Source organism: Pogona vitticeps, chromosome 4 (assembly GCF_051106095.1).
Source record: "Pogona vitticeps strain Pit_001003342236 chromosome 4, PviZW2.1, whole genome shotgun sequence".
Taxonomy (NCBI): domain Eukaryota; kingdom Metazoa; phylum Chordata; class Lepidosauria; order Squamata; family Agamidae; genus Pogona; species Pogona vitticeps.
This window is the reverse complement of record NC_135786.1, coordinates 6165196-6183921: the sequence shown is the minus strand read 5'-3', so window position 1 is coordinate 6183921 and position 18726 is coordinate 6165196. Positions and strand designations below refer to the sequence as shown.

General features: G+C 45.5%; 1 protein-coding gene across 3 annotated transcripts in view; it reads left to right on the top strand.

Annotated features, from left to right (window-relative positions):
• The window catches only part of UCKL1 (uridine-cytidine kinase 1 like 1), a 54583-nt gene that overhangs the window by 12961 nt on the left and 22896 nt on the right, over positions 1-18726 (top strand). For all 3 annotated transcript variants that reach the window (XM_072996703.2, XM_078391989.1, XM_072996704.2), the window contains exons 2-6: positions 9848-10041; positions 11513-11619; positions 12933-13103; positions 14337-14408; positions 16648-16837. In XM_072996703.2, coding sequence (XP_072852804.2) covers positions 9848-10041; positions 11513-11619; positions 12933-13103; positions 14337-14408; positions 16648-16837 — 734 coding nt within the window. The remainder of the gene's footprint in view (positions 1-9847; positions 10042-11512; positions 11620-12932; positions 13104-14336; positions 14409-16647; positions 16838-18726) is intronic.

Below are 18726 nucleotides of genomic sequence, written 5' to 3'. Positions count from 1 at the left end.
AAGTTGACATTCCGTCTGTTTTCTCCGCGAGCAGCCGTTGTAACGGCCTGAAAAACCTGTGTTTTTCACTGCCTCTGTGTGTGTGTGTGACAGGTGCACACAGGCGTTTCTCTGTAATATTGGGTTTCGGCTTCTCACTGTGTCACGTCAATAATGTCTCTCAGTCTCGCTGTTCCTGGACGTTTACATTTCCGCATTCTCGGTACAAGAGAAATTTCCCAACCTGGCACTTCCTGGACTACAACTCCGATTACCCCCTGCCAGCCAGCATGGCCGGCCAAGCTGGGGATAATGGGAGTTGTAGTCCGGGATGCCTGGAGGGGGTCAGTTTATGGAAGGCTGTATTGCAGGATTGGGGGAGCAAATGGTTCAGGTTTGCTTTGCTTTCCTTTTAAAAAAAATAAGCAAATTTGGCGACTTGGCAGAGTTGAGGCCCGCCAAATGATGCCTTCTCAGAATAAGTCTCAGGGTTGCTTCGTGGCTTCCATTGGGCTTAAAAAACAAAATCCTTGTCCCAAGTATCTAGAGTATATACTGCTGTGAACTTCAGGGATGGGCAGCTTTTCGAAAAGATTATACCCACTCCTAGAGGTTGAGGAGCTGCGCCGGCCCTTGTTCATCACCCCAATTAATTGAACTTCTATGTTCAGAAGCACTCTACCCCTAAATAAGTAGTCACACCAAACAAGGAGGGGCTGTCAGCCAATGGAAGGCTTGGACGGGGGGGAAGCCTGTTGATTACGGCGGGGGGATGGCGGTCATCTCCGTTTGATCCAGGAAACTCCCCAATAAGCCAACGGGCAGAAACAAGCAGCTAGAGCTTGCTTGAAAATCGTCGGCAGCCGGCAATAAGAGAAGCAACAATCAGCTATTCAACATAAGTGTTACTATCGGGTGAGATATATTTTTACAACTAATTGCTTATGATTACCCCTGGAAAAGACAATTCCTATATACATAAAAAGGAATCTCCTATCAATCATAGAGCAGCAGAAAATCTGGAGAGAGGGAGAGTTGATGTAAAGAAAATAATTTAAAGATTAATGGGACATTAACTACTCATTTAAATACATTTAAAATATACTTTAAGAATATTATAATTTGCCGTTATAAATCTTAAGAAATTTTCTCGTAAGTTATTACTAGTTAAGTCTGGACTTATCTTATGTTTTGACTACTTGAAGTCTTTTGGCATAATGTCCAGAACAGTGACCTTGAGCAGTGGTCCCCAACCTTGGGCCTCCAGATGTTCTTGGACTTCAACTCCCAAAAATCGTGGCCAGCAGAACTGGTGGCAAAGGCTTCTGGGAGTTGTACTCCAAGAACATCTGGAGGCCCAAGGTTGGGACCCATTGGCCTTGAGTACTCTATTGCTGTTTGGGGGTTTTGAACCTCGGCTCAGGCCTATTTGGCCTGAGTAGATCTTCTGAAACTGCCCCAGGAGCTGGAAGTGCTTGTGTTTGACTAGCTGGCATAAACCTGTGGGAATTAGGCCATCAGGCCGCGGATACAACCATTGCATTGTACCTTGGTACTTTGGGAGTTTAAATCTTGGTTCAGGCCTATTTAGCCAAAGCGGACTCTTTGAATTGACTCTGGAGACTTGGAATATCTGTTTAGCTGGCATCAGTTTGCCAAGGATCAACTAGGACACAGATACAATCATCGAACTGGACTGTGAGACTTGGGGGCTTCGAATCTTGGCTTAAGCTCTTGGGCAGCTGGAACAGAATGGCACAACAAGGACAATTTGGGGATGAAACAAAATCTACCCTTCAAACAATACTAGAAATAGTGAGATCCCACTATCAAGAGGCAAAATTATTCAATGAACATCTGAAGAATTATAGTCAACAAGAGACACAGAATAACGAAGAAGGAAATGAGAGTGTGCTGGATGATGCGTGCCAATCAAAAGAGGAGCTGGAGGAAATTAATGGGGAAAACCTAAGAGAAACAACTTCAATCTTGGATCCGAGGAGAGTATTAAGGGAAGACAAGGGCAGAAAATCAGCAAAATTAATTTTAAAAGGCCTGGAAGATCTATTGAAGATAGCCCAAGTGCATGAAGATCTAGTGGAGATAAATCAGATGCACAAAATGGTTTCACAGGTCATGAAAGATGGCAGAATACTTAGAGAAACAAAAAGTGAAAAAAGAGAAATAAGAGAGGGAATTACTTAGAGAGATGAAAAAGGGAAAAATAGGAAGGGGGCCCTTAATGTTGAAAAACATGTATATATTTAACTTCAGGAATTGTAAAGGAGCATATCCTCTATATTAAAAAGGAGAATTTAAATTGAAATAAGGGAACTCTAACCAGAGTAAAGATGTAATATGGTTGGTCTTCATTTTAGGTACATTAAACTAGATACTGTATAAGGTTGGGGCATGGATCTGGAACTACTTTTAGTAAGAATGTTATTCGAAGATCTTGAGAATATTGTACACTATGAAAATAATATTATGATAGTAGCCATATTATATACTAAAATGTGTACATGAATGATTTGAATGTCTGAAAGATGTCTGGAATTTGGGGGGACAACTGGGAAGACACTGAGATGTAAAAAACAAATAATTGTAAGCAAATCATGTAATACGATGTTTGACAAGCACAAATTAAATGTAGATAGAGCGAAAAACTAATAAAATGTTTTAAAAAGAAACAGTCGGTGGTGGCTTGCTGCTACGCTTCAGGCGGACAGATGTCTTGGGCCAACTCAGTGGTGGCCTGTGTAAATCCTTAGCCTGATCTATCAGGGCTTTTTCCTATGAATGCACAATATTGTCCTGTGGGGGCTTGCCAACAACTTGTGGAATTTTTATGTTGTATGTGGGAAAGCATCTCATAATGATTCCTGAAAGGCAGGTCACTATTATTAGCCCCAGATTACACACATACATACACACACACACACAGAGAGAGAGAGAGAGAGAGAGAGAGAGAGATACATACATACATACACACACACACACACACACACACACACACACACACACACACACATATACACAAACTTGCGTTGTTGTTCACATTGGTTAAGCAAACAGTAAGCCATGTGAGATAAAGCTGCAGCCCCTCTACATGTTTGCATATCTGGCATTAGGTCCCTCTGAAGTCAGTGTGAATTTGTTTTTGTTTTTGTTTTTGTTTATTATTATTATTATTATTATTATTATTATTATTATTATTATTATTATTATTATTATTATTATTATTATTATTATTATTATTATTATTATTTTTATTTTTATTTTTATTTTTATTTTTATTTTTATTTTTATTTTTATTTTTATTTTTATTTTTATTTTTATTTTTATATTTTTATATTTATTTATTTATTTATTTATTTATTTATTTATTTATTTATTTATTTATTTATTTATATCCCGCCTATCTAGTCAATTAAGACCACTCTGATAGATATACATAAAATACTGCCCTGTATGGGTTGGAGGAAGCCTAGACGTCTTATGGACTAATAAATAAATCATTCTAAATAAAACCAACTATATTTGCATGCAGGTAAGCATTCCTGTATGTGTTATTTTGCATTTCCAAATATAGAATGTCACAAGCCCGTGTTAATTTCGCTTTTCCTGTTCAGGACTCTCAAATCCTTTAACTGCTTAGAGGGACGTGCCTTCGGCTTCTACCCGGAGCAGAGGGACTCATCTTAAGACCTTCAGCTCAGCCCGGAGTCACTTCAAACCCTCTTGTCCTATTTCGGTATTGCTTGGTCAGGTTTTGGTTATGCTCTTCCGTGCACGAGGCCCAAGGGTGACTGGCAGGAGTTTTAAAACTGAGATGAAAATTAGAATACAATATAGCCAACACGCTGGTCACAAAATATTGGTTTAAGAGCCATGAGAACTGCAGGATCAAAATTCTTCAAAGGGAAAAAGCCAAGGAAGAGATAGGAGGGGCTCTGTTAGAGCGGCTTGCCTAGTCGTGGGTTCTCATCCAGGTCTTCAGATGTATGACATACGATGGACAGCTCCACACACCTTTGGCTTTTAAGAAATATAGCCCCTGGACTTTTAAACCTGCTTCTGCAGCCTTGAGGACTAGAAACTTAGGAAGAAGAAAACCCACACAACTCAAAGCTCCTCCTGAATATCCAGTCCTGGGACCAGCTGCAAAGCCCAGGGGTTTCTGAATAGCAGGAATGATGATGCCATCCAGCCTACCTTATCTTCCTTGTTCCCTTTGAGCTTAGCTGTATCCCTCACAGCATTTGTGTAATGCATTTCCCCAGAATTGGTGCCATTTGGCAGGCTTTCCTTGTCATGAAGCAAAGTATTTTGAGAGTGGTTTGGAATGAGCAGTGGAGAGTCGTTAGCTTTACAAAAGACCTGGCTCCTCATTTGTTGATATGGACGAATCCAGCTGGGAGTCCAGAATGGCAACCCTTTTCCAGGATGTTCTAGGTAGAAGTAGGTTACCAATCCCTTCTTATGGGGAGGCTCGGGGGATTTCTGGCTTGCCCAAGATTATACAGACTGGCTTTTTTTTTTCTGGGAGGCACAATGAGGAATCAAACTCCTGACCTCTGGCTTTGCAGCCAGAGACCTAAACCACTGGGCTACCCAGCCAGCTATGGCATTCTTGACATAATTATATTGGAAACCGCCAGAGAGTGTTTAAATGCAACGGGGTGGTACATAAAGCAGCACATTTTTGCTTTTTGTCATTTTTTGTTGCATGAAGTGAACCAGATGAATGAAGCTTCCTCTTTGAAGGAGACTCCTCGTGGGCTGTTCTGCCTATAAAACCAGGGATGGGGAGGTTTTGGTTCTTTGGATGTGTTGGACTTCACTTTCCAGAAGTCCCGTCTGATCTGGCTAAGAAACAGGGGATACAAAAAGGGGATACAAACTGTAGATGGAAACATCTGGAGGAGGGCCAGATGTTCCTCCCCTTTGCTTGAAGTTCTTCAGGCAACCTGCTGGGTGCTGCAGTTCTGCCTCTTCAGCAGGTTTGGAAAGGTTACCGGCCCGAGTAGCGGCTTCTCCTTCCATTATGCGTAATCTCTGTAGGTTTCAAATTGTAGCGTAAACTTGGCCATGTGACACAGACTCGAAATATATCCGGCGCATATCCTCTTTCCTGCTAGGAGCACAAGATTTTATGGCTCATTGCCCCTCCCTGTCAACTTGGATTGATTCCAGGTTGCCAGCATGGGCAACCTCGAATTAATCCAAGTTGACGGGGGGGCGGGATGAGCCATAATAATCACTCTCCCCTTTCCTCCTCATTACACCACTGCGGTGCAGTGTAAGTTGGTTGGACTGGATTTGGGAGATCTGTCTGGTCCCCACTAAGCTATGGAACGTGCTGGGTGACTACGGGCCAGTTACTCTCCCTGAGACTGACTTATTTTGCAGTGCTGTAAGGAGGATAAGCGATGGGAGGGAGCTTCCGTCGCTTGTCCCAGCTCCTGCCAACCTAGCAGTTTGAAAGCATGCAAGTGCAAGTAGATAAATAGGTACCACCACGGTGGGAAGGTAACGGCATTCCGTGTCTAGTCACGCTGGCCACGTGATCACAGAAACTATCTACGGACAAACAACAGCTCTGGTTTGGAGACGGGGATGAGCACCGCCCCCTAGAGCCGGACACAACTGGTCTAAATGTCAAGGGGAACCTTTACCTAAGGAGGATAAAAATGGGGCTGAGGGTGGGAAGAGAGCTGTATATACCATGTGTTTACTGTCATAAGCTGACCAGGAAGGCAGAGTAGAAATGTCACTAAAAATATTAGCCCAGCTATCTCCGTATCTGGCTGTGAAGCCACAAGTTGGGAGTTAGATTCCCCACTTGTGCCTCCTGGGAGCAGAGCCAGCCTGGGTGGCCTTGGGCCAGTTGCACAGTCCCAGGGCGCCCCCTGGAGGAAGGGAACGGTAATGCATTTCTGAGTATTCACCTAGAAAATGCTGAAAAGGGTCATCGTAAGTAAGTCAGATGATTTATTAATAACAATATATTGTAGTCATGCCCGAGGTGGCCAGGTGAAAAAGAGGGCACAGTTTCTCTAATAGTTGTATTAAGGAAAACATCTCTGCAGGCATGGGTTGCGGAAAAAGCAGCTGCTGCCAAAAGCTCTTTTTCTAAGCAACTCTTAAAAGTACAGGAATCACTTCCTGGAGGAGCTGTAGGGAAAGACCATTGGCTAGGAACTGCATTATAAGACTTGGTTGTCCTAATCTGCAACACCTCGGCAGCTCATACTTAACTTCTGTGGGTTTTTTTCCTATGCTTTGAGAAACGTGGAACCCAAATAACGTGGCTTGACCTAAATCTGTGCAGGTTTTGATGTGCCCTCCTTTCTGTCTCTCTTTCTGTTTTTGACTCTGCAGAGAAGCATCAGCTGGGCTAAAACCATGCTAGAGAAGACACCCACCTGCACCTCCCCAGTCACTGGCTCTGTCCTTTTTTTCACTGTCTCCTCCTGACAAGGAGAGATGAATCCCCTGCCCTCGATATAAAAAGTCAGGAGAAACTTCGCCTGCCTCTTACCTTTTGAACTGCAGCCTGCTTGTCTGTGCGATGGGCTGCCGTTCAAGACACGAGGTCCAGTCGATGAAAAAAAAAAGTGGTAACCCTAAAACTACGCCATATCCATGAAGGTCGCCTCGCTCACCAACCCACCACCCTGTTACTCCTTCCATTTTGACTCTGGTTTTCTGATGGGGTCAACCTTTGAGCCGGGAATTGGATTTTCTTACCTGTGAACAGAGAGGGAGAGCAGTGCCTCCGTCAGAGGGCAGTTTTTAAATCCCGCTTTGGGCCCTGCTGTTCACGGTTGCTATTGCTGTAAAAGCATCAGTGCTGCAGAAATGGAAAACGGGAAAGGAGGGCAGGAACGCTGTCCAGCCTGTGAAAGTTCAGCTATAAATAATCTGTCCTGTCCTGTCCCCTGCTCTCTGTTGCTGAGCTGCTGCAGTTCTGGCCAGCTTATCCTTCTGGCCCCGGGCCATTGGGGGGGGGGGTCGAGTTTCTGCCATCCTGACCGGTTGCCAGACATGAAAAACAAAGCTCTTTGGGGTGGTTGATCCCCTCTTGTTGCTCAAACTGCACTCAGAATGATAAAAGAGACAACCTCGCGTGACCCTCCCCGGAGCACTGGAGATTTATCCGTATCGGAGAGCTGCGGCCCAGTTTAATCAAAGATAGACATGGGGGATATGGTTTAATTCTATATGTGCCAAATTCTATATGTGCCAAAAAAAGGGAGGAGGAAAGAGAGGGAGAAGAGAAAGGCATGTGGGGTGCACTAGGCTAGGCATGTATCTGAATGTAAGGCGGAAGTGGATGAAACATTTTCCTCCGGGTGGTATTGGACTGCGCATCACAGCAGCCGCAGCCAGCATAGCTGATGGTGATGAAGGCTGAGAGAGACAGTGTTTGCTCATTGTGATGGCAGTTGTCCAGAAAATAATTGCTTGAGTTGGTTAAAAAAAATTAAAGCAAAATGTGCTGCTTATATACCACCCCATAGCACTTAAAGCACCTTCTGGGTGGTTTAAATTTTTTAATTATACAGGCTACACATTGCTTCCCCCCCCCCCGAGCAAGCTGGGTACTGAATTTACCTGCATCAGAAGGATGGAAGGCTGAGTGAACCTCGAGACAGCTACCTGGGATTGAACCGTCATCATGAGCAGTACTGCAGTTTAACCACTGTGCCACAAGGCCAGATGCCAGAGTACGTCATTGCTGTAAGCACGATACATGGGGCTTTGATCCAGGCAAACCACTCAGATCTGGAGGGTGCAAAAGTTAGCTACTTAGAGTAGGTTTCTTCTGAAAAGGCATGGAACTGGACTACAGCTGCTTCTGCCTCGTTAGAAGGAAGCAGCAAAACAGGGACTCAGCACTGAACTGATATAGCCCTCGCACACTCAGATCCAGCTATTTGTCTTCTTCCTCCACCAACTCCTCACATACAATATGCCATCTTTATGCTCCATTGTTTAATGAACACGAACACCGGTGTTTTATGATATGTGTCACTTTTAACGTCCTTACAGAGCTTCTGGATTGCATCACCTTTAGCCTTTCTACTGAAACTAAACCGAGTGAATCTCAGGACCTAGTCAGACACTACAGTTGGCGTGTCATTCAACGATGAATGCACACCCTTTTTTTCAACGACAGGACTGCCTCCTCAATACCATGTTTGAGGAAGCAAAACGCAAAGGAAGCCTGCATTTAATTCTTGACATCTGATCGCAAAAGAAAGCAATTTCGCATTATGGGAGATCAGAAAATCTCATGCAATGATAATCCGATGTCTTTGAAATACTTAAGGAACTGCCACTTCTACGAGATTCTCATTGCTCGCTAGCTTATCTGTGACCAGTTGGATTCCAGTTTGCCGTGCAAGGGTCGGGGCAGAGGAATGGATTGCCAGGTCCGAACTAGAGATGGGCACAAACCAATGGTTTGTGCTGGTTCGTTTTTTTGTCCGAAGAGACGCTCGGCACTTCGCAGGCCTGCCTCCTCTAGCAGGCGCCCGCTTGGAGGCAGCACCCAGAGGAGGCATGGCAGGGAGGTGAAGGCACTGTCTTGGAGTGGGCGCCTGCTAGAGGAGGCAAGATGGCGAAGTGCCAAATGCTTGTTTGGACAAAAAAAACGAACCAGCAGTTTGTGCCCATCTCTAGTCCTAACCAAGAAAATTTGTTTTCTCAGACTATCAGAAAGAGCAGGAGAGAACGCTCTGTTGCTTCTTCTTTCCTGGATCCTCTGCTCTGCTGTGATGTGTCTTCTTTCCACTATGCTTGTAGTAAATATTAGTTGATGGCAAGTGTTTTAATTTGGGGGGGGGGGGGGAGGGAGAAGCTGGAGAACAGGATTGGGGAAAACAGCCCTGTCAACAGTTCCATCAGGAGAGGAGTGTAATTGAAGGCATAGAGAAGGGTGGGCAAAGTGGGATTCCCCCAAACGTTTTTTGTAGCCTCCCAACCCAATGTGTTTTTTAAAATAACTTTCACTCCAATAGTGACATTGTTTTGCCAAACTGAGAAATCTGCGGTTTACTTCAGTAAGGTTTGGTATAACATTGTGTTTTGGTTTTTTTCTTTTCAGCGAGCATTAATTTAAGTAGCAGGCCTTCAATTTCCACTCTCTTCTAACCTGGTATTTCTCTTCCCATTGTTTATTTCAAGAGGATTAAGCCTTTTGTTATTTCAGAGGCTTAATTGTTATTTTTTGTTGTTATGTGCTGTCGAGCTACATCCAAATTAGGGTTTTGGAGGTATATGACATGTTTAAGGAATAGTTCACCATAGGCACCTACCTCCCTTTGTATGTTTTTGTGGCTGAGTGGAGATTTGAACCCATGTCTCCAGAATCCCAGACCAATGCTCTATCTGCTGCAGTAGACTGGCTCTCAAATTGTTATTAACAGGGCCTTAACTGTTTATTTAAAGAGGGTGCATTCTGCTGTTTTAAAGCAGAGGTGGACAGATTCTTTTTCTGGATGGAGAACTGCACTGATGCTTGGGGAAACTTACAGGGTCTGAGATGGTTTTTAGGGGGGCAGAATTTGGAGAATTTTTCTTTTTTTGGATTGTAGCTTTCAGAATCCTGTATGTAGCATAGTCACTCGAGGATTATCTTTTCTCAGCTCCTCTTCGTTTATTCGGTCCCAACACCAATTTATGCAACATTTCACGTTGAGCAACTGCGACTAGCGGCAGGGACCTCCAGAGCTCTGTGGTTGAGCAGAGATTCGAACCCGGGTCCTTTCCCTTCACGTCTAGTAGTCTTGCAGTTAGGGTTGCCTCGTTCACGTTCACTGCCTTAACTGGAAACGACTCTCTGCCTTTCCCCTTTTAGCAACAGCGGCACAGAATCCTTAGACCGGTTGCTGCCCGCTGTGGGTACCACGAGATCGCCACGGAAACGGACCACCAGCCAGTGCAAATCGGAGCCACCTTTGCTGCGGACAAGCAAGAGGACCATCTACACCGCCGGACGGCCGCCCTGGTACAACGAGCATGGCACCCAGTCCAAAGAAGCGTTTGTCATTGGTGAGAAACCTTGCTGTCTGGGGTGCTGCGTTTTTTGGGGCGGGGGTTCCATCCAGGTTGAGCAGAAGATCAAGTGATAGCTTTTTAGTTCTCAGCAAGCTGGTGTAGGGGAGCCTCTCTTCTGCTGTATAAGCATTAGGAGACAGAGGTCATCAGAAGTCCTAACCATATTTACTGCCTTCACGGAGGCAGGCAGTGCATCACAGCCTCTCCCAATTTGAAGATGCCCTTGTCCAGCAGGCCGAGGCAAAGAGGCAGTCCCAAAAGCAGCAAAATCAGGGAGTTGGACAAGGGACAGATTGTAGTTGTCTCCAGTGTGGAAGGGATGGTCATTCTTGAATCGGCCTCCTCAGCCACACTAGATGCTGTTCCAAGTCCTCTATTCAGAGCACGTTACTATAGTCTCTCGAGACTGAAGGATGCCTAATATTAATGTCTCTTCATGGGGCTGCCCTTGAAGACGGTATGAAAACTCCAGCGGGTGCAAAAATGCAGTGGCCAGGCTGGTCTCTGGGGCAAGCAAATTCAATCGCATCTCCCCGATTCTGGCTTGCTTGCATTGGCTTCCTGTTTCCTTCCCTACCAAATTCAGGGTTTTGGTTTTGACATATAAAACCCTGTATGGTTGGGGGCCTCGGTACTTCTTAGAATAACTCCCCAGTGCACTTGCTCCTCCCAGGTCTCTCTTCTTAAAGCGGCTACCCTGAGGGAGGCCAAAAGAACATCAATAAGGTACTGGGCATTCTCAGTGGTGGCCCCCACACTACAGAATGCCTTTCTACAGGCGATGTACCAGGCCCCCCCTCCCTTGGCATTTGTAGGAAAATTTTCTGAGTCATATAAGCAAACCTTTAACAGCATTCTAGCCCTGCGGGGATCATTCTAGAGAATGATCTTGGAATGTCACCTGTTGATTTTCCCTTAGATTCTTTGAAAATCGTAATTGCTGATTTCAGACTGTTGTGTACCGGTTTTGTGTACTAGTATTTTTATAATTTCTTTGCCCTCTGCCCAGAGTAGTGACTCTGCAGTAAGTTGGGGGTGGGGGAGAGATATATAAATCAATCAAATAAATAAAATACTGGAAAGTGGGTCTCATGGAATGCGAGGGGAGTTGTTTGGAAGTAAAGATTCGCAAGGCAAGACGGCACCGCTCAGATTTTATTTACGGGTGTTGGTGATTCCTAAGTGTCTGCCCTTGTAATTCAAGGCGGTTTGCTGTTTCTCAGTTCTAAAAAATAGTTGCCCAAAGAAAAGACAGGAAGCGAAAACAGAACAAGAAGTGTCCGTCTATGCAATCTTTGGAGTGACGCATCCTCTTTCCTGCTGGGATGTTCAACAAAAATTTGGGGAAGGGGGTTAGATGTCAGCGGCCTGACACAGGCAGTGAAGACAGAAGAAGCTAATTTTGGGGAGAGTTTGCCCCTGATCTTCTGGTCTCTTGATCTCATCCCTGCTTCCTGCTCCTCAGGTCTCGGGGGTGGCAGTGCCTCGGGAAAAACCACCGTCGCTAGGATGATTATTGAGGCCTTGGACGTCCCCTGGGTAGTGCTCCTGTCCATGGATTCTTTCTACAAGGTGAGAAAAGTTGGGGCTTGGGAGATGTGAAAAACTTGCGCTGTGACAATCAAATGCCTGTCAGCCCTTAAGGAAATCTCTCCTCAGATGATGTTCTAACAACAAGGTGCAGTTTGAGACTAAAAGTACCCAAACTGAAAACTGACCAGGCAGGGAATTAGCTTTCTGCCATATTACTCTTTGTAAACAACAGCAAACTGCTGTGGAACAAGTATTTATATGACAGCTTCTAAGAGACTTATCTGGTCAGGTTTAAACTCCAAATCCATTCAAGATATTGTTGCGAATAAGAAGTGTTCACACTCTGTGCAAAGCTGTGTCAGTCGCACCAACAATTTCAGGTTTTGTTTTCTCCGGCTGGCAAAATTAAATGAATCTAATAATTATGAACCCTTAGCTATCAGCAAACAATTGCTCCTGTCCCCAGTTTAAATCTTTTTTTTCTATCAGTCGTGTATTCTAGCTTGCCGCAGTAAGATATTTATTGTATTACTTTTGAATTTTAGACCTAATCGATCCAATCTTTGCATTCTCCTCCATAATCTTTTGAATCAGCTGTAACTGGCCTTTTTAAATAGCAAGCTGAAGTGTGATTTTTTTTTTTCATGAACCTAGACAAAACCACCTGAGAGATTTCACAATGCCGTCAGTCAATGTTTGAATCGGTCTTTGGTCCAAACAATGGGTGAACACGGGCGGCCTTTCAGGGAACCCATCAAGCATCAGGATTGGTATTCAGGCCAGACAATCAGTGAACACTGGCCGTGATTCGAGAGATCATACCACTGCCCTTCCTGGGCCAGAGACATTTGACCAAAAACACTGATTGAACTCAGCCAGAGACCTGATGAAGCCTGAATGGAGAATGGACTGATATGGCTGCCCCCAGTTCCTCTCTCCCCATCCCATTTATATTCAGAGTTGGTTTCAGAGCCCATGAGGTCTGTTTGGTCCTTTTTAAGGGTTATGTCCTGAATATACTGTACCTTAAGCCTGCAGCGTAGCTGTGAATGCATTTTGTTGGTCAGGATCCCATCATCTGCTTCGTTCATCCCAGCGTTCCTTTCTGCTGCATGAGAATTTGTGTAAGGTGGTGTCAAGCACTCCCTTCTGGAAACAGAGCCCTTTTCTCATTCCTGGGTGGTGTCCACAGTCAACATTTCTGAACTAAGAACTAAGTGGGTAGGGCATGACCCCTCCATCCATGTGCCACAGAATATAGGTCTATGTAACTCCCAGAGAAGGCTGCTTGGTCTCCCACCTCCTGCGTCTTCCGTGCTGTAAACGTTTGCTTCCTGACTCTTTCTCTGTAGGTCCTGACGAAGGAGCAGCAGCAGCAGGCAGCCAACAACGATTACAACTTCGACCACCCCGATGCTTTCGATTTTGACCTGATCATCTCCACCCTGAAGAAACTCAAGCAAGGCAAAAGTGTCAAGATCCCCATTTATGACTTCACCACCCACAGCCGCAAGAAGGAATGGGTGAGCCGCAATTTGGATAGGCTTCTGAATTAGGGCTTTAGTGGATAGGAACCTTGGCTTGTAGAGTTGGATGGGGAGCCTAAAGGTTGTCTAGCCCACCCACCCCCAGGAGATCCGCAGGTAGAGCACCCTTGATCGATGAGCCTCTCACATCTGCTCAGTGGTCTTTGGAGGACTGAAAGCCAACATCCTACAGGGATAATCTCCTCCTTCTCCCATAGAGTATTGGGAGTTCTCCCCACTGTTTGCTCATCAGGGTTTGCTACAGCTGCAAATAACATGTCAGGGAACATAAGAAACAGACCAGAACAACACACAAACATTATATAATAATCATGTGCTGTCAAGTCAATTCTTTCTTACAGCGATCCTTTTCAAGGTCTTCCAGGTAGAGAATACTCAGAAGTGGATTACCATTCTCTTCCTCTAGGGGGCACCCTGGGACTGTGCAGCTGGCCCAAGGCTACCCAGGCTGGCTCTGTTCGCAGGAGGCACAGTGGGGAATTGAATTCCACAGAGCCAGCCTGGGTAGCCTTGGGCCTGCTTCATATAGCACAGAATCTGAAAAGTGACAGCTTTTCAGCTGTAGACAAATAGCCCTAAGGAGATGATGACAAACAATGAATCTGAAAAGCTTCAGATATATGTATTCTGGTAGTTTGTGCCCTGCACACAGGAGTTGCTCCTGTCATAAGCTACTTCACCTTTATAACTCTTTCTCACTCTGGGGTAGGCATGGTAAACTTTGGGTCCCTGCTTTGTTTTGGACTGCAGCTCCCATAATTCCTTATCAGAGGCCATGCTTAATATGGTTTATGGGATTTGGAGTCCAAAGCATCCAGAGGGCCAGAGGTTCCCTCATCTCTGCTCTACAGAAGACCAGCCTTTCCTAACCTAGTGCTTTCCAAATACGTTTGATTGAAATCTCCATTATCCTCAGCCAGTGTGGACATAAGATGGTGATGATGATGATTTGGAAGGTCCCACGGAGGCAGGCAGGCTGCTTTACAGGTTTTGTGGACGTCTATCTTGTTCCTTCTCTCTCTCAGTCCTCCTCCGTTTGGAAGTCCATGTAATGATCCAATGGAGAACCAAGGCTTTGAATAACCACCCACCCCCCGTTCCTGCCTTTTCTTCAGCCTACCCCTATCCCGCTGGCTAAATCCCTCCTTTTGCTCTAGTAGGCGGTTTCTCTGTTTTTAAAAATTTCTCCAGCCTATCTCTCGCTTCCAGAAAACCCTTTACGGAGCCAATGTGATCATATTTGAAGGCATCATGGCGTTTTCGGATAAGGAGCTCCTGAAGGTAAGAAAGGGTCTCCACTGTTTTTGAAACTAACCTTCAACTTTTGTCTTTTTTAACAGAGAAAATAAAGGTCCTGGTTCCGATCAGGGCTTAGAAGCGGAAGGCATTAAATTCTGGAATAGAAGGTTTATATGGGGAGAGGGACCTAGCTCAGTGGGTCTCCACACTCAGACCTAAAATAATTTGGGGGGGGGCTCCCCTGGAAGCCAGTTCTCCTTTAAAAGCAAGGTGCAGGGGGCCACATGTTATAATATCCCAAAGGGGCATTTTCTGAATGAAAATGTCATTTTGGAGAGATTAAAAATACGGTCCTGCGATTTTTCTCCCTTTGGGGGGGGGGGGAATGTAGACAAATAGCCATAAGAAGATGATGATCAGCGAAGAATCTTGTGCATCCTGAAAGACAAGCGCATTTATCCTTCTATGAGAGCTTGCATTTTGGGGGGGTGAATGTAGCTACTTGATGCTCACAGCTGAAATTGCCCAAAGGCTGGTTAAAAGCATGTTGCATTGAGTCTAGAGTCCATCCTAAGCTGTAGTCTCCAGTATTGAAATGTTTTCTTTAAACTGGGATAACAGTGCCCCCTGGTGTGCATCTGACACATCTTCTGTGCAGGAGAGAAGCCGGCACCAGGCACAAGCAAAAGGGTGGATCTCAGGTTTCATGTCCCGACTGCCATCGTGTGCAATCTGTTTAAAACAGTTTACAGAGGTCTTCTGCCCCGTCTAGTCTTGACCCCCAAACCTCCTCCCCACAACCCTCCACCCTAATAAACTCACAGCCCGAGGTTGCTGCTGGATTTTGCAGAAAGCAGAAGTGTTTTTACTGATTAAAAAAAGTGTGTCCGTTCCAGTTAGCAAAAGATTTTCCGAAATCTTTTCAATGGGAAAATACCCGTATCTTCCAAAGATCCCCTGGGTGTTTGGTTTGCTTTTTGCAGCTCTTCGCACACCAGGCGTGCAGCTGACGCCTTCCCTGAGTGTAACCTGAGCGGGCGAAGGTTTATACAAATGAATGGGTGGTTGAGGGGTAAAAAGTGACAGGAATGCAGAAAGGGGTCAGCAAACTGGAGCAAGTACAGAGAAGGACAACAGGGTTGATCAGGGGGCTGGAAACCAAGCCCTAGGAGGAAAAGCTGAAAAAGCCCGGCATGTTTAGCCTTGAGAAAAGAAGACCCAAGGGAAGACAGGAGAGCACTTTTTAAATACTTGAAAGGCTGTCCTACAGAAGAGGCATAGGATGTTCTCCATCATCAGGGTGAGCACAGGGTGCATAATAATGGACTCAAGTGACAAGAAGCCAGATTTAGCCTGACTAGCAAGAAAAACGTCTTAACTGTTAGAATGGTACAACGATGGAACCAATTGCCATGGGAGATGGTAAGCGCTCCAATGCTGGAGAAAATTGGAAAATGGTCTGTCAGATCTGCTTTGATTTGGATTCCAGCCTTGAGCTGGGGGGGGGGGGGGTTGGACTCGATGGCTTGATAGGCTTCTTCCAACTCCATCGTTCTGTGGTTCTAGAGCGGATGATCCTCTTCACCGTCCTCACCCAACCAGCTGCCCCAGGGAAGAAGGAGATCACGACCTCTTTGCGCCAATAAGCAGATTCAGGGTGTGATCACCAGGGGGAATCGTCCGCATTTTAGACAGCTTGCACAGCAATTACATGATGCGCAGGGACATGCGCTCCAGCCCAACCCCAATCCATAGGACTGGAGCGATTCCTTGGCAGAGAAAGAGGTCTCTTTTTCAAAGCGACCTTTTCCAGCGCCTCTTTGTAGCCATCACAACATCATTGACAATATTTTGTCTCTGTCAAGTATGAAGGGTGGGGTTTAGATTTTACATCTGGATGGGTGGAAGGGAAGGATGGAGAGCCTGAGATGACTGCTGCCCCCTCAACCCCCCAATTTTTCATTCACACTTCAGTGGGGCCGCATCCATCCCTTTTGACATAAAGGTTCCTTCTGCTTTTCCAGAAGTGCAGTTTAGGACCAAAGCAAGCCACATGCGGACTTTAAATAGTATTTAATAGAGGAAGAACTGTGCCCTAGGGAGTGTTTGGGGGGCATCTCCACCGTCTCATCCCAGATTTGGGGCAACTGCAGAAAGGTGAGGCGCTCTGGAAGCTGCACAAACAGCTTAGGTACGTTCCGGGACTCATTCCCACCCACCCAATTTGTTAGCTTTCAGGGTGCCACAAGACTCTTTCGCTTGATCTCTCTTCCTCTTCCAGCTTCTGGACATGAAGATCTTTGTCGATACCGACTCAGACATCCGCCTCGTTCGGCGTCTGCGTAGGGACATCGGCGAGCGCGGTCGGGACGTCGAGGGGGTGATCAAGCAATACAACAAGTTTGTAAAACCGGCTTTTGACCAGTACATCCAACCCACGATGCGGCTGGCTGACATTGTCGTCCCGCGTGGTGAGTCTACCATCCCTTCGTGGTGGGCAGCTCGAGGAAAGGGTCAACTCAGGGTGTGGTGGCAGTGAAGAAGGCCAATTCCATGCTTGTTGTTGTTTAGTTGTTTAGTCATGTCCATCTCTTCGTGACCCATGGACCAGACCACGCCAGGCCCTCCTGTCTTCCCCGGCCTCCCAGAGTTGGGATATATTCATGTTGGTCGCTTCGATGACCCTGTCCAACCATCTTGTCCTCTGTCGTCCCCTTCTCCTCCTGCCCTCACACTTTCCCAACATCAGGGTTTTTTCCAGGGAATCTTCTCTTCCATGCTAGGGATCATTAAAAAGGAGATTGAAAACAAATCAGCCAGCATAATAATGCCATTATACAAAACACTGGTAAGGTCGTATCTGGACTACTGCATACAGTTCTGGTCGCCGCTCCTCAAAAAAGACACTGTGGGACTGGAAAAGGTGCAGAAACAGAGTGACTCAAGTGAGGACTGTGCTGGGGCACCTCCCTGATGAGGACAGGCGACAGCGTTTGGGGCTCTTGAGTCTAGAGAAGAGGCACTTTAAGGGGGACATGATGAAGACGTATAAAATGATGCAGGGGTGGGTAAAATGGATGGAGGGAAGTGATTTTCCCTCTCATGCAATACCAGAACCAGGGGATCTCCACTCCAATGGAGTGTTGAGAGAGTGAGACAGACGAAAGAAAATCTTTCTTGCCCCAGCGCGTTGTTAGTCTGTGGAACCCCTTGCTACAGGATGCAGTGATGGCACATGGTTTAGATGCCTTTAAAAGGGGATTGGACAGATTTCTAGAGGAAATGTCCATTGCAGGTGACAAGCCATGATGGGGATCAATAATCTCCAGGCTTAAAAGGAAGGTTGCCGAAATGCCAGATGCAGGGGAGGGGGATCAGGAGACAGGTCTCTAGCGGTCTCGTGGGCTCCCAGAGGCCACAGTGAAATCCAGGAAGCTGGACTAGAGGGGCCCTTGGTCTGATCCAGCAGGGCTCTTCTTATGTTCTCACCTGGCTTGGCAGATTTCCATATGCACAGGTGGCATTCCTCCCTGCGCAGGTAATTTGCCAGTCCTGGGGTCTGAGATGCCAAAAGATTTCCACTAAGTGCACCAGTGTTCTTTGTCCCGTAAATCCATCTCGACAAATCCCTCCCAGTGCGCAGAAGCCAGCGATGAAGCTGATGATTTCCCCCTTGTTTGTTAAATAGAGCCACACAACTCTTACACATGGATGTTCTTTTTTAACTGTTCTGGTTGGAAGACGCTGATCATCTTCTCCAGTTTTCTGGAGCTAGAAACCCTGCACCATTTCTCCTAGCAGCTCTGCAAAACTGTGCATAGGGGCTGGCAAGTCCTTGTTTCAGGCACTCAAAAGGGTTTGAATATCTTCTTTTATTCCCAGTACAGGTGTTTGCTGTTTAATAGCTGCGTAGCATGCAGAAATCCATTTTAAGTGCCAAAAAAGCAAAGGTGTTTTAAAACATCATAACTTGAATATATTAATACATATATTAATAAATATTAATACATGTATTAATAAATATCAATACATATATTAATAATTATATTCACTAGAACATTCGAAAATAAATTATATTTTGGACTGTTGCTCCCCAAAATCCCCAGATGTGGTTCTAAAAAGTAAAATAGCCAAGCTTTGATTTGGATGCCCAGAGATATGAGGGATTCTGGGGGTTGTGGTCCAAAAAAGTAACAGTTAAAAGAGGTAGGATCCTTCCCAATTGGGAAGGATCCTACCTCTACAATGAGAATTGTAGAAAATAATTGTGATGGGGGGGGGTTCTAGCTTTTACGTGGGCTCTGTGTTGGTGCCCTCTAGTGGCCATTTAGGGTGACTAGCAGTAGCCAAAAGTCATGCC